The 12013-nt window shown below is 43.8% G+C and overlaps 1 protein-coding gene across 16 annotated transcripts in view; it reads left to right on the top strand.

The window, feature by feature from the left end:
- The window catches only part of COL26A1 (collagen type XXVI alpha 1 chain), a 213325-nt gene that overhangs the window by 194686 nt on the left and 6626 nt on the right, over positions 1 to 12013 (top strand). For 2 of the 16 annotated variants that reach the window (XM_034420886.3, XM_087889156.1), the window contains exons 11-14: positions 389 to 433; positions 3342 to 3386; positions 9322 to 9406; positions 10580 to 10720. In XM_034420886.3, coding sequence (XP_034276777.1) covers positions 389 to 433; positions 3342 to 3386; positions 9322 to 9406; positions 10580 to 10713 — 309 coding nt within the window. In that variant the 3' untranslated portion in view covers positions 10714 to 10720. Of the gene's footprint in view, positions 1 to 388; positions 434 to 3341; positions 3387 to 9321; positions 9407 to 10555; positions 10726 to 12013 lie in introns of all 16 variants that reach the window. The other 14 variants (XM_034420885.3, XM_034420883.3, XM_087889147.1 and 11 more) reach the window with 7 other exon arrangements.

Below are 12013 nucleotides of genomic sequence, written 5' to 3' on the forward strand. Positions count from 1 at the left end.
GTTGGATTTTAATGCTCACTTATAAATTTAGGATTTTTACTAACTGTTTGAAGTTTTTATTGAAAATTACCCTGAGGTATGGTAACTCACAGTTTAAAAAAAACATGAGAAGAACAATAATACAAATAAGCAAAAGGATCACAGAATTGGTTCCCAAAACCTTAGTTATTTCTTTTTCGAAAAGGTATCTCGGCTATCTCGTATCAAAACACTACATTTAATCAGTTTCATTTAATGTTGTTCGAAAGACTTTCGATTCTACATCCTGATGCTCATCTATCCCTTCTCTGATCTATCTTCTTCTCATGTAAACAAACAAAGAAACAAATTGCTTTAGCCACTAACCTAGCAGCTGGACTTTCCCATTAATTGATTTTACTTCTGACAGGGGCCAGCGGGGCAGACTGGTGAAAGAGGCATTAAGGGTTTTCCTGTAAGTGATTTATTTATGTGTGTCCATGTATGTTTTCGGCTTAATTTCACCCAAGGCATAAAGGTTGAGGTTCTACAGCACCCCACAGCTGAGATGACACCATAGCCAACCTTCCAATAAGCCAGGGATCTCCAAACGTGGTAACTTTAAGGCTTGTGGACTTCAACTCCCAAAATGCAGGCTGAGGAACTCTTGAGAGTTGAAGTCCACAAGCCTTAAATTTGCTGCATTTGGAGACCCCTGCAATAAGCTCCAGGGGATCAAATATGGACTGGGCCACACAACAAGATGAACATAAACAGGATCCTTCATTTGTCCCACTGCACAAGATCAGAAACAGGCTAGCACCCTCTATAGCAGGGGTGTCAAAGTCAATTTCATTGAGGGCCACATCAGAATTGTGTTTGACCTCGGGGGGCGAGAGGGCGGGATGGGCATGGCCAGCTCAATGTCTCTCATTGAGGCTCCATTTTTGGCCGTGACAGCCTCCTGCAGCTCTCTGCCAGCAAAAATGGAGCTCGGGGAGGCCGCTTCATTTTAGCTGGCAGAGGGCTGCAGGAGACCGTCACAGCCAAAAACAGAGCCTGGGAGGGCCGTGCACAGCCCTCCCGAGCTCCATTTTCACTGGCAAAGGTACCATAGGCCAGTCCTTTGCTGTTTCCAGGGCGGCCCTGCGGGCAAGATCTAAGCACCCCGCCAACCAGATCTGGCCCACAGGCCTTGAATTTGACATACCTGCTCTATAGCATGACCCTTGTTCACAGCTAATTTGTGCCAGGCAGTCTTTGCTTCCTCACTTCACAAACACTCAATGGGTAGGTTTCAGGGAGAAGTACATTGCCTCTTTTTCCAGCCAAATCTTGGTAATAAACGTCATAAACATGACTGTTATTCTTCTACATAGAACTGGCAACATCTTGATGCTGAGGGAAGCCACAATTCGGCCACTTAGGCACTGGGCTGAGGATGCTGAGCTGGGAGAGAGATGAGTGTCAAATTGCCTGTTACTTTTCTCCTCTAATAGTCTGCTCAGCTCTTATCTCCAACCCATTATTACTTCAACATTCACCCTCCACACTACCTCCTCTTAGTTCTTCCTTGTTTCCCCTATTAGCTGCAGGAGTCCCAAAAGCCATCCTCCCCTCCCAGCTCACATTCATCCCTCTTCCATTCACACATCTTTCCATTCCCACTCTATCCATATCTGATCTAACCACTCTGCCAATCCCTTGGTGTCAGGACTCTTCTGGTCCCAGAAGCAGAAGTGCCTCATCTCTTCCCTCTCATTCCGCCCATTATTTTTAAAATATCCTGTGACTTTATTCACTCACTACTCATAGTGAGGAGTCCATAGTGGGACACCAGGAGTCCCAGCCACCCCTTAGGTTCTCCCAGATTAGGTGTGCTAACCTCTTTCCTATCTCACCCAGGCCAGCATCTTTTTGATGTTAATTGATTATGCACAGATTATGTCACACCTGTTCCTCTGTGGCTCCATTCAGTCCCATCCTCATCATTATCATGACCCTCTTGAAGGACCCATAACAATTGCCCAAAGTCTCCTATTTAGTGTCTGTGGCTTGTATTTAATGACTGCTTGCAGCCTCAGGACAATGGTCTAGTCTTGGCATCCAAAATGGCCTCCTCTCTCCAAATTGGCCTCCAAAATGGCCTCCGCCCTGGGGCACTAATCTAAATCCCCATCATCCCCTTACTGTCCATAGACCACTTGTCAGGGTCCTCTACTGTCCCATCATTCACTTTCTGGATCACTGGATAGTCTTCATTGTCCCACATTGTTTCTCGTAGCACTAGATTTCATTCTCTAATCCCGTTTTACTTTCTGTCACATCCCTGTCCAGTACAGTTGGACAAATCTGTTCCTTTGTCCAGCTCCTCTGCACACTTATGTCACCACTATTGAAACTTTGAATCGGGGTCATAAGTATCTTTTGATGGGTCTGTTGTAACTTCCAATGGTTGCTAAGCAACCAGTCATAAATCAAGGACTACTTGTAATCAATGGTGATTTGAAGGCACGAAAAAGAGAAAAAAAATCTATTTATATCTACTTTTTCTCCTATCACTTTACTCAGATTTGTAGAGGCTGGAATTTTGGGATTTCTAGCTTAAATACATCCAGAGGACCTTAGATTAGAGAAACAACACAGAAAATCATGTAAAAGTGAATTCTTCCATTTTTTTAAAAAATAACCTCTACCCGTTTATTAACTTTCTGCCTCTTTTTTTTGTCACTGGCAAAATCTCTTTCCATCCTTCGCATTCGGAGTTTTTCCAAGGACAGCCATCGGAGCCAAGTTTCTTCTGGAACGTCCTGTTACTCAAGCCAGCCCTCTGTTTTTAATCCAATGCTTTTGTTTGTGGAGAGCTGCTTCTTGGGTGGTCCAGGAGATAATTTTAAAGTACACCACTAATGGATAGCGTATTTCAGGAAGAGATCAAAGCCGATGCGTATTGTTAATGGATTTCAGATCCCACACTTGTCCCTGGAGTGGTGTTTCAATAAGCCAGGTGTACCTGTGCTGAAGCAGCTGACCACAACCACTGTTGGCTCTAGAGGGAGCCTCCTAAATGTTATTGGCAAGCCCTATTATGGCTTGCTTGGTTTCATGGCTCTACCCATTAAGTTTGTAACCCCTGCCTTATTCAACAACCAATAAGCATTAACTAAGCTACTTAAGGGTTTCCTTGGAGAAGATAGACTAGCTTTCTCCAGCCAATGTTGTAGGAACAGCTGATGAAAGCGCTTCAGGAAGAGACAACATTGGGGAATGTGGAAGGAGACTAAGATCTTGAATCATAGCTCATAGCATGGATCTATCCCTCTTTACTACTGGAAAGACACTGTTGTCAGTTTGATATCAATATCTGTCTGCTTTTTTTTTAGGGTGAACCTGGTAAGAAAGGTGAAGAAGGAGACAGAGGTGCCGATGTAAGGATGCAATCAACTTTTCTGAATCATGTCAACAGTCTCTCCTTGTACTGCTGTGTAACATTTATCTAGCATTGATAGTATCTGCCTGACTAGGTGGCTTAGTGGCTAAGACACTGAACTTGTCAATCAGAAAGGTCGGCAGTTCAGCAGTTCGAATCCCTAGTACAGGTCTCCTGCGTGAGCAGGGGGTTGGACTAGATGACCTCCAAGGTCCCTTCCCACTCTGTTACTGTTAAACCTATCTAGTATCTAACATTATCTACTCTCTCAGGTTCAGAAGCCTGTTCTCGGCGTTCATCCAAAGGCCAGCATTTTAAGCCAAACTTCTCGGAAAGTAGGAGAGATTCTTTAATATTTCACATTCTGGAGGGCTTTCCTTGACAAGTGGTAAAGCAGCGCGTGCTTCTTTGTAAGAAACTAAATCTGACACCATTTGTGGTAAATGAGGTGACAGAGACCACCTCAGACTTGATGGCATTTGATGTAGGAGGTTCACTTCCTAAAAACTCTTCTTCACAATCATTGAAAACTCAGACTTCCCAGTTAATTCAGATTCAGTAAATTCCCTGATTGTGGAGTTGGCCACTCGGGGAAAGGCAAACATCTTAGAATTAAATATAAATCTGAGCAAGTGATAACTCTGTGTACACCATTTTTTGTTTTTGGATTAGGTTTTGGTTCAGTTTCAAGCAGTGGTGGGATTCAGCCGGTTCGGGCCAGTTCAGGCGAACTGGTTGTTAAATTGCTGGCAGGCCCTGCCCCATCACACCCTTTCCAGGAGTTCCCATGCGCCCCGTTTTTGTTACCAGGAGGTTGCAGAGAGGCCTACTAGGCCCAAAACGGGGCACGGGGGGAGGGGAGTTTGCGGTGCCCCCCCATGGCCTGTTTTTGCTCCCGGGGGGGGGGTGCAGGAGGCCGAGTGCTGCCTGCCACACCCCCTGGCCACGCCCACCATGGCACGCCCACCAGACAGTCATTAGGGCAGAGAACCGGTTGTTAAATTATTTGAATCCCACCACTGATTTCAAGTCACCTCCAGACACTAATTCAGAAGTTCCCGTCTCTGTGGAAGAAATAACTGGAAATGGGTGGGGGTGGGGGTGGGGGAGAGAATGGGTGCCCTCTGCATATTAATTGTAATTCATTTTGAGCCTCCAGTTGACCTTCTGTGCCTTAATTCAGGTAGAGGTTCAAAAACTGGTCAGACAGAATGGAAATTTGCAAGAGTTTGGAAGGTGTGAAGTGTAAAAAAAAATCTCCAAACACCACTGTATGAGATCAAGGTCTGGTCTTAAATGTGAAATACCATTGTATGATATCTCCATGTTGTTATTAGACCTTCCAGTCATTGCATGTCAGGCTTTAAATCCTATTTGCTCCCAATTGCTCTGATCCGAACAAGAGGAGATGAAATGCCAAATGTTAAATACGAACTGCTAAAGACTGCTAAAGACTAAAGACTGCTAACTGCTAACTGTAAATATCAAGTGAGAAATAGGATTAGAGTATTAATCTGAAGTTCTGACCCTCAAAGGTGAATCCAGTTTCTTGATGGGTAGGAGCAGCCTAGGCAAGTAAGCCTTTTTCTATCCTTGTGCTAGCCACAAACAAGCAGCAACTCTGTTTAGTTATCCATCATTTGGATTTCTCCAGACCTGCATATCAGCCATAAATGGATAATTCAGAGTGGTGTGTGAAATTTAAAGCTTCTAATCAACCTGTGGTAGAACCTGAGAGAAAGCACCAAGAATGGCAAAATGCTCCTTGTAATAGAAAGATAGCATGTGAAGGTCATCCTTATGCTGTCTTTTCAAATGCTGTGAAACTGTGTGCACAAATGTGTAGGTACAGGTGAATCCACCCATATTGTAAACCAGAGGTCCCCAACCCCTGGCTCAGTACCAGGCCATGGCTTGTTCGGAACTAGGTCACGGAAACGGTGGGCAAGTGTATGCGCACATGCAGCTCTATTTGCATGAGTAGCAACAAAACCATCCCTCTCCCCCTTCCTATCTGCAAAGCTAGGAAGCTTGGGAACTGCGATTGTAAGCTAAAAATAGATAGCCTTCACTTCATGTCCGATCACTTACCACTCAAAGTTATGACTGATCCAAAAAAGGGAATTCTGATGGTTGGGCCTTCTCTGCAGTCACATGACCAAATTTCAGGTTTGCAATAGTAGCAGATATCTGTAGCTTGGGTGTAGGATGAGGGTGAAGGTTCATTCTCTGAGCTTGTGGATTCCGAACATTTCATTACCAGGCTGGGTAACATCTTCAGTGGAGTTTAGGGGATATCAGTTTGAGTGTTCCTTTGTTTATAAGGCTTTCAGGTGTGGGTGTGTCAAGTGAGAGTCTTGTGATCTAATCCTAACCCATCAAAAGACCCTCACTTGACTCACCCACACCTGAAGCCCTTATAAACAGAGGAACACTGACATTGACATTCCCTAAACTCAGTGCTGGGTTCCTCCCGGTTCAGTCCAGTTCTCCTGAGCTGGTAGTGGTGACGATATGATGTCACCGAACCGGTTCAGCCCCCTGCCCCCCCACCCCCCTGTGCCCCCCGCCCTCCCATCCCCCACATTATTCTTACCTTTTATTTGGCCCCACCCCCAATCTATTGCTGCCTCCTGAGTCCCAGCTGATCGGCTAGAAGGAAGAAAACTGTTTAAACTCTTGCCGCAGGGCTTCAAAGGGTCGCCCTACAGTTGATCAGTGTTAAAAGAAAACAAATGAGTAGACCAGTGTCTGCAAAAATAAATGGGTAGATCAGTGCCTGCAAAAATACATGAGTAGATCAGGGCCTGCAAAAATACATGAGTAGATCAGGGCCTGCAAAAATAAATGGGTAGACCAGTGCCTGCAAAAATACATGAGTAGATCAGTGCCTGCAAAATTACATGAGTAGATCAGGGCCTGCAAAAATAAATGGGTAGACCAGTGCCTGCAAAAATACATGAGTAGATCAGGGCCTGCAAAAATACATGAGTAGATCAGGGCCTGCAAAAATAAATGGGTAGACCAGTGCCTGCAAAAATACATGAGTAGATCAGTGCCTGCAAAATTACGTGAGTAGATCAGTGCCTGCAAAAATAAATGGGTAGACCAGTGCTTGCAAAAATACATGAGTAGATCCAGTGCCTGCAAAAATACGTGAGTAGATCAGTGCTTGCAAAAATAAATGGGTAGATCCAGTGCCTGCAAAAAATACATGAGTAGATCAGTGCCTGCAAAAATACGTGAGTAGATCAGTGCTTGCAAAAATAAATGGGTAGACCAGTGCTTGCAAAAATACGTGAGTAGATCAGTGCTTGCAAAAATACATGAGTAGCTCCAGTGCCTGCAAAAAATACATGAGTAGATCAGTGCCTGCAAAAATACGTGAGTAGATCAGTGCCTGCAAAAATACATGAGTAGATCAGTGCCTGCAAAAATACGTGAGTAGATCAGTGCCTGCAAAAATAAATGGGTAGACCAGTGCTTGCAAAAATACATGAGTAGATCCAGTGCCTGCAAAAATACGTGAGTAGATCAGTGCCTGCAAAAATAAATGGGTAGACCAGTGCCTGCAAAAATACATGAGTAGATCAGTGCCTGCAAAATTACGTGAGTAGATCAGTGCCTGCAAAAATAAATGGGTAGACCAGTGCTTGCAAAAATACATGAGTAGATCCAGTGCCTGCAAAAATACGTGAGTAGATCAGTGCTTGCAAAAATAAATGGGTAGATCCAGTGCCTGCAAAAAATACATGAGTAGATCAGTGCCTGCAAAAATACGTGAGTAGATCAGTGCTTGCAAAAATACATGAGTAGATCCAGTGCCTGCAAAAAATACATGAGTAGATCAGTGCCTGCAAAAATACGTGAGTAGATCAGTGCTTGCAAAAATAAATGGGTAGACCAGTGCTTGCAAAAATATGTGAGTAGATCAGTGCTTGCAAAAATACATGAGTAGCTCCAGTGCCTGCAAAAAATACATGAGTAGATCAGTGCCTGCAAAAATACGTGAGTAGATCAGTGCCTGCAAAAATACATGAGTAGATCAGTGCCTGCAAAAATACGTGAGTAGATCAGTGCTTGCAAAAATACATGAGTAGATCCAGTGCCTGCAAAAAATACATGAGTAGATCAGTGCCTGCAAAAATACGTGAGTAGATCAGTGCTTGCAAAAATAAATGGGTAGACCAGTGCCTGCAAAAATACATGAGTAGATCAGGGCCTGCAAAAATACATGAGTAGATCAGGGCCTGCAAAAATAAATGGGTAGACCAGTGCCTGCAAAAATACATGAGTAGATCAGTGCCTGCAAAATTACGTGAGTAGATCAGTGCCTGCAAAAATAAATGGGTAGACCAGTGCTTGCAAAAATACATGAGTAGATCCAGTGCCTGCAAAAATACGTGAGTAGATCAGTGCTTGCAAAAATAAATGGGTAGATCCAGTGCCTGCAAAAAATACATGAGTAGATCAGTGCCTGCAAAAATACGTGAGTAGATCAGTGCTTGCAAAAATACATGAGTAGATCCAGTGCCTGCAAAAAATACATGAGTAGATCAGTGCCTGCAAAAATACGTGAGTAGATCAGTGCTTGCAAAAATAAATGGGTAGACCAGTGCTTGCAAAAATACGTGAGTAGATCAGTGCTTGCAAAAATACATGAGTAGCTCCAGTGCCTGCAAAAAATACATGAGTAGATCAGTGCCTGCAAAAATACGTGAGTAGATCAGTGCTTGCAAAAATAAATGGGTAGACCAGTGCTTGCAAAAATACGTGAGTAGATCAGTGCTTGCAAAAATACATGAGTAGCTCCAGTGCCTGCAAAAAATACATGAGTAGATCAGTGCCTGCAAAAATACGTGAGTAGATCAGTGCTTGCAAAAATACATGAGTAGATCAGTGCCTGCAAAAATACGTGAGTAGATCAGTGCTTGCAAAAATACATGAGTAGATCCAGTGCCTGCAAAAAATACATGAGTAGATCAGTGCCTGCAAAAATACGTGAGTAGATCAGTGCTTGCAAAAATAAATGGGTAGACCAGTGCTTGCAAAAATACGTGATTAGATCAGTGCTTGCAAAAATACATGAGTAGATCCAGTGCCTGCAAAAAATACATGAGTAGATCAGTGCCTGCAAAAATACGTGAGTAGATCAGTCCTTGCAAAAATACATGAGTAGATCAGTGCCTGCAAAAATACATGAGTAGATCAGTGCCTGCAAAAATAAATGGGTAGATCGGTACAGGTCGACAAGCAGTTAAAAGCCTGGTAGACCTGGTTTACCTCTGCTAAATCCTAAATAATTGTCACATGACCATCAAGCCACGCCCACAAAATAAGCCACGCCCACAGAACCAGTAGTAAAAAAATTTAGAACCTACCCCTGCCTAAACTCCACTGAAGATGTTACCTAGCCTGGTAATGAAACGTTCGGAAACCAACCCATAAACTTGGAGAACGAACCTTCACCCTCAAATTTCAGGTGCTCAGCAATATGGCTGTATTTACAGTTGTTTGCAACATCCCATGGTCACATGACTGCATTTTACGATAGTTTTATCGAACACTAACACTTCCAGGTTTTGGTACATACGTATCTTTTAGCAAACCCATAGCAAACCATTGATTTGCTTAATGACCACAGTGTTCGCTTAATGACTGCTGCAAGAAAGATCATAAAATTGGGTCAGTCACCTGATTGGCCCTGTTTTATGACCCTTACAACATAGGATTATAATGGGCAGGCTCCATTACAGTCGTAGGTCGAGGACTACCTATATCAACCATTTTGAAACAATGCAGCCAGTCCTTAAGAGGTTGAATGAGCTACTGAAATACTTCCCATTTGCTTTTAAAAAAGGAAAAGGGGAAATAGGAGTTTAACACCATGCACAAATTTCTTGTCTCTCCCTCACTTTTTCTCTCCTCTGTAGGGTGAAGGGGTCCAACAACTGCGAGAGGCCTTGAAGATTTTAGCAGAGAGAGTGCTAATTTTAGAACATATGATAGGGATTCATGGTGAGTGCTGGCAAACCTGGCTTTACTTCAAGGGACCTGCTTGCCTTATCGTGGAGGGGCAATGTGAAAGGTAGTTTGCCGGAAGTCCAGTTTAAAGACTTAAAGAAGGGACAGTTTATTGTTGTCTATTCAGAGGTGCCAACCCCTGGACATTTGATCATATATGCCAGGGGTGTCAAAACAGGCGTTGTCACAATGTCGTCACGTGACATATCGGGACTTTCTCCCCCTTTACTAAACTGGGCGGGGCCAGCATGTGACATATCTGGCCCACGGGCCGCGACTTTGACACCCCTGATATATGCACTTCAGCAACTCAGTTTCTCTTTTTATGAGAGGATGTGTTGCATTTTTGTCTAAATTTTAAAATGGATTTCTACATTTGTACCTGGATATTGAAATGAGCAGGTACACATTTTTAAGCAAAACCACGCCACGTTTCCCTTTTGGGTGATGTTATCTCTTTTTTTGGAAGGGCAAAAGGGCATTTTTGGAGTGGGCCCCTTAAAGTTTGGCTAAGTATAGCAATACAGCAAGAGCAGCCATATCAGTGGTGGAATTCAGCCGGTTCTGTCCGGTTCGGGCAAACCAGTAGCAGCGACTGCGGTTGGCCCCTCCCACCCGCTCTGACGTAATGTCGTCCTATTTAACCACATTTTGGAGGCCATTCGCATGCGGGGAAGGTGCGAGCATCGAGCATGCACGGACGGCACGCACGCTCACATTTGCGAACCGGTAGGGAAGGTAAGTGAATCCCACCTCTGAGCCACATGTCCAGAACACCATTCATTTATGATTTTTTATGGTTCTGTTCTGCCTATTTTCCCCACAACAAAGATGCCCCAGTGTGACAGGGTGGGTTGAGAGAAAATGTCTGCCCCAAAATCACTGACTAGAACTCACCGTCTCCCAGTTTCTACTGCGGCACTTTGACTGCTACGCGAAACCAGTTCTTGATTATTTGGATAGAAGTTGATTACAGTATTTATAATTTACTGCCATTGATCTTGTCTGCCTCTCTGGCAGCCAAAGCTTTCCGACTTTCTCTCTTTGCAGGGAGATGAGGGTCCTCCGTGGCCAGGGCATTTCCCATTGTCCCCTCCCTGTTTTTTAAACAATACCCCCCGTCCCGGTTTCCTTTGTTTTCAGATTCTTTGTCTTCCGTTGAACCAGGCTCAGGACAAGATGTGATCCTGGGCGCCCCGCTGCGAGCAAACACGAAAAACAAGCGGCACCATTCGAATCAGATCCTTTCTTCACTTCTGGATGACAGCAGACCCAGGGCGAAAAGTGACCAGAGGCAATAAAACTTTAGTAAGGTCCAGTGGTTGAATTCAATTTTTTTTACAACCAGTTCTGTGGGTGTGGCTTGGTGGGCGTGGCAAAGGAAGGATACTGCAAAATCTCCATTCTCACACCGCTCCAGGGGAAGGAAACTGCAAAATCTCCATTCCTACCCCACATGGGGCCAGCCAGAGGTGGTATTTGCTGGTTCTCTGAACTACTCAAAATTTTCGCTACTGGTTCTCCAGAACCTGTCAGAGCCTGCTGAATAGCACCCCTGGTAAGGTCCGTGTACTCCTCTCCCTTTCAGTTGTGCAAGGCAATGCCAATGTGTGCAGAAGTGTCGCCAGAAGATCCTCTCTTTTATTGGTCTTCCTACTCAACAATTGCTTTGGTACCACCTTGGCTGTGAACAGTGTTTTTCCAAAAGTAATTATTGGTTGGGAATTTGAGAAAGTTCTAACTCACTCACTTTTCCAGTGGCAAAAATATCAGAAGGAATTTGGTGGTGCCTTCTCTAACAGACAACATTTACCAAAAGGCATATAAGGTTTTTGATTTATCTATTTTTTTGGCCACATGGCTTTTTTTGCTACATTTCCATTTTTCACTCTGGGTGTTAGCCCGAAAAAAATACTTACACTGGAAAGTAGATTTGATTGTGAAATCCAATTTGTTTAAATGTCTAAAGTAGATTAACACTCCGTGGGTAGGTGCTACTTTTATTTATTATATATCTAAATAATGTATGGCTCACCCCTCAGCTTGAAAATTTCCAGAGCATCCTACACAGTAATTACATCCAAGCAGTTCTTGCATTTGGTGTTTCAAATGAAAAAAAAAAAGATGGCATAGAAGGAGAAACACAAGAAGAGGAAAAAGGAAAACAAAGTCATTGAAGCATGAATTAATGTGCCTCACTTTTTAATATTAAAAATGATCGACAAAAAACACTATTTTTCCTCTTTTGTGCATCACACATAGAAGCAGCCTGGTACCTCCCAGTTTGCTCCCCGAACAAGAATAGTGGTGGTTGGAATTGTAATTCTAGCCAGTTAGGATGCATCAGGTTAGGAAATGCTATCATACAGCAGACCTCAAATAGCTGAGTAATACAGAACAGAATAGAACCAAACAGAACAGAATGACAGAGTTGGAAGGGACCTTGGAGGTCTTCCAATCTAACCCCCTGCTCAAGCAGGAGATTCTATACCACAGGTGTCAAATTCTCGGCGTCACATTGCCATCATGTGATGTTTTGCAATGTTTTTCCCCTTCGCAGAGCTGGGGTGGGTGTGGCCTGCAGGTGACGCATCATGGGCC

Source organism: Pantherophis guttatus, chromosome 1 (assembly GCF_059756535.1).
Source record: "Pantherophis guttatus breed Tessera chromosome 1, ASM5975653v1, whole genome shotgun sequence".
Classification (NCBI taxonomy): Eukaryota; Metazoa; Chordata; class Lepidosauria; order Squamata; family Colubridae; genus Pantherophis; species Pantherophis guttatus.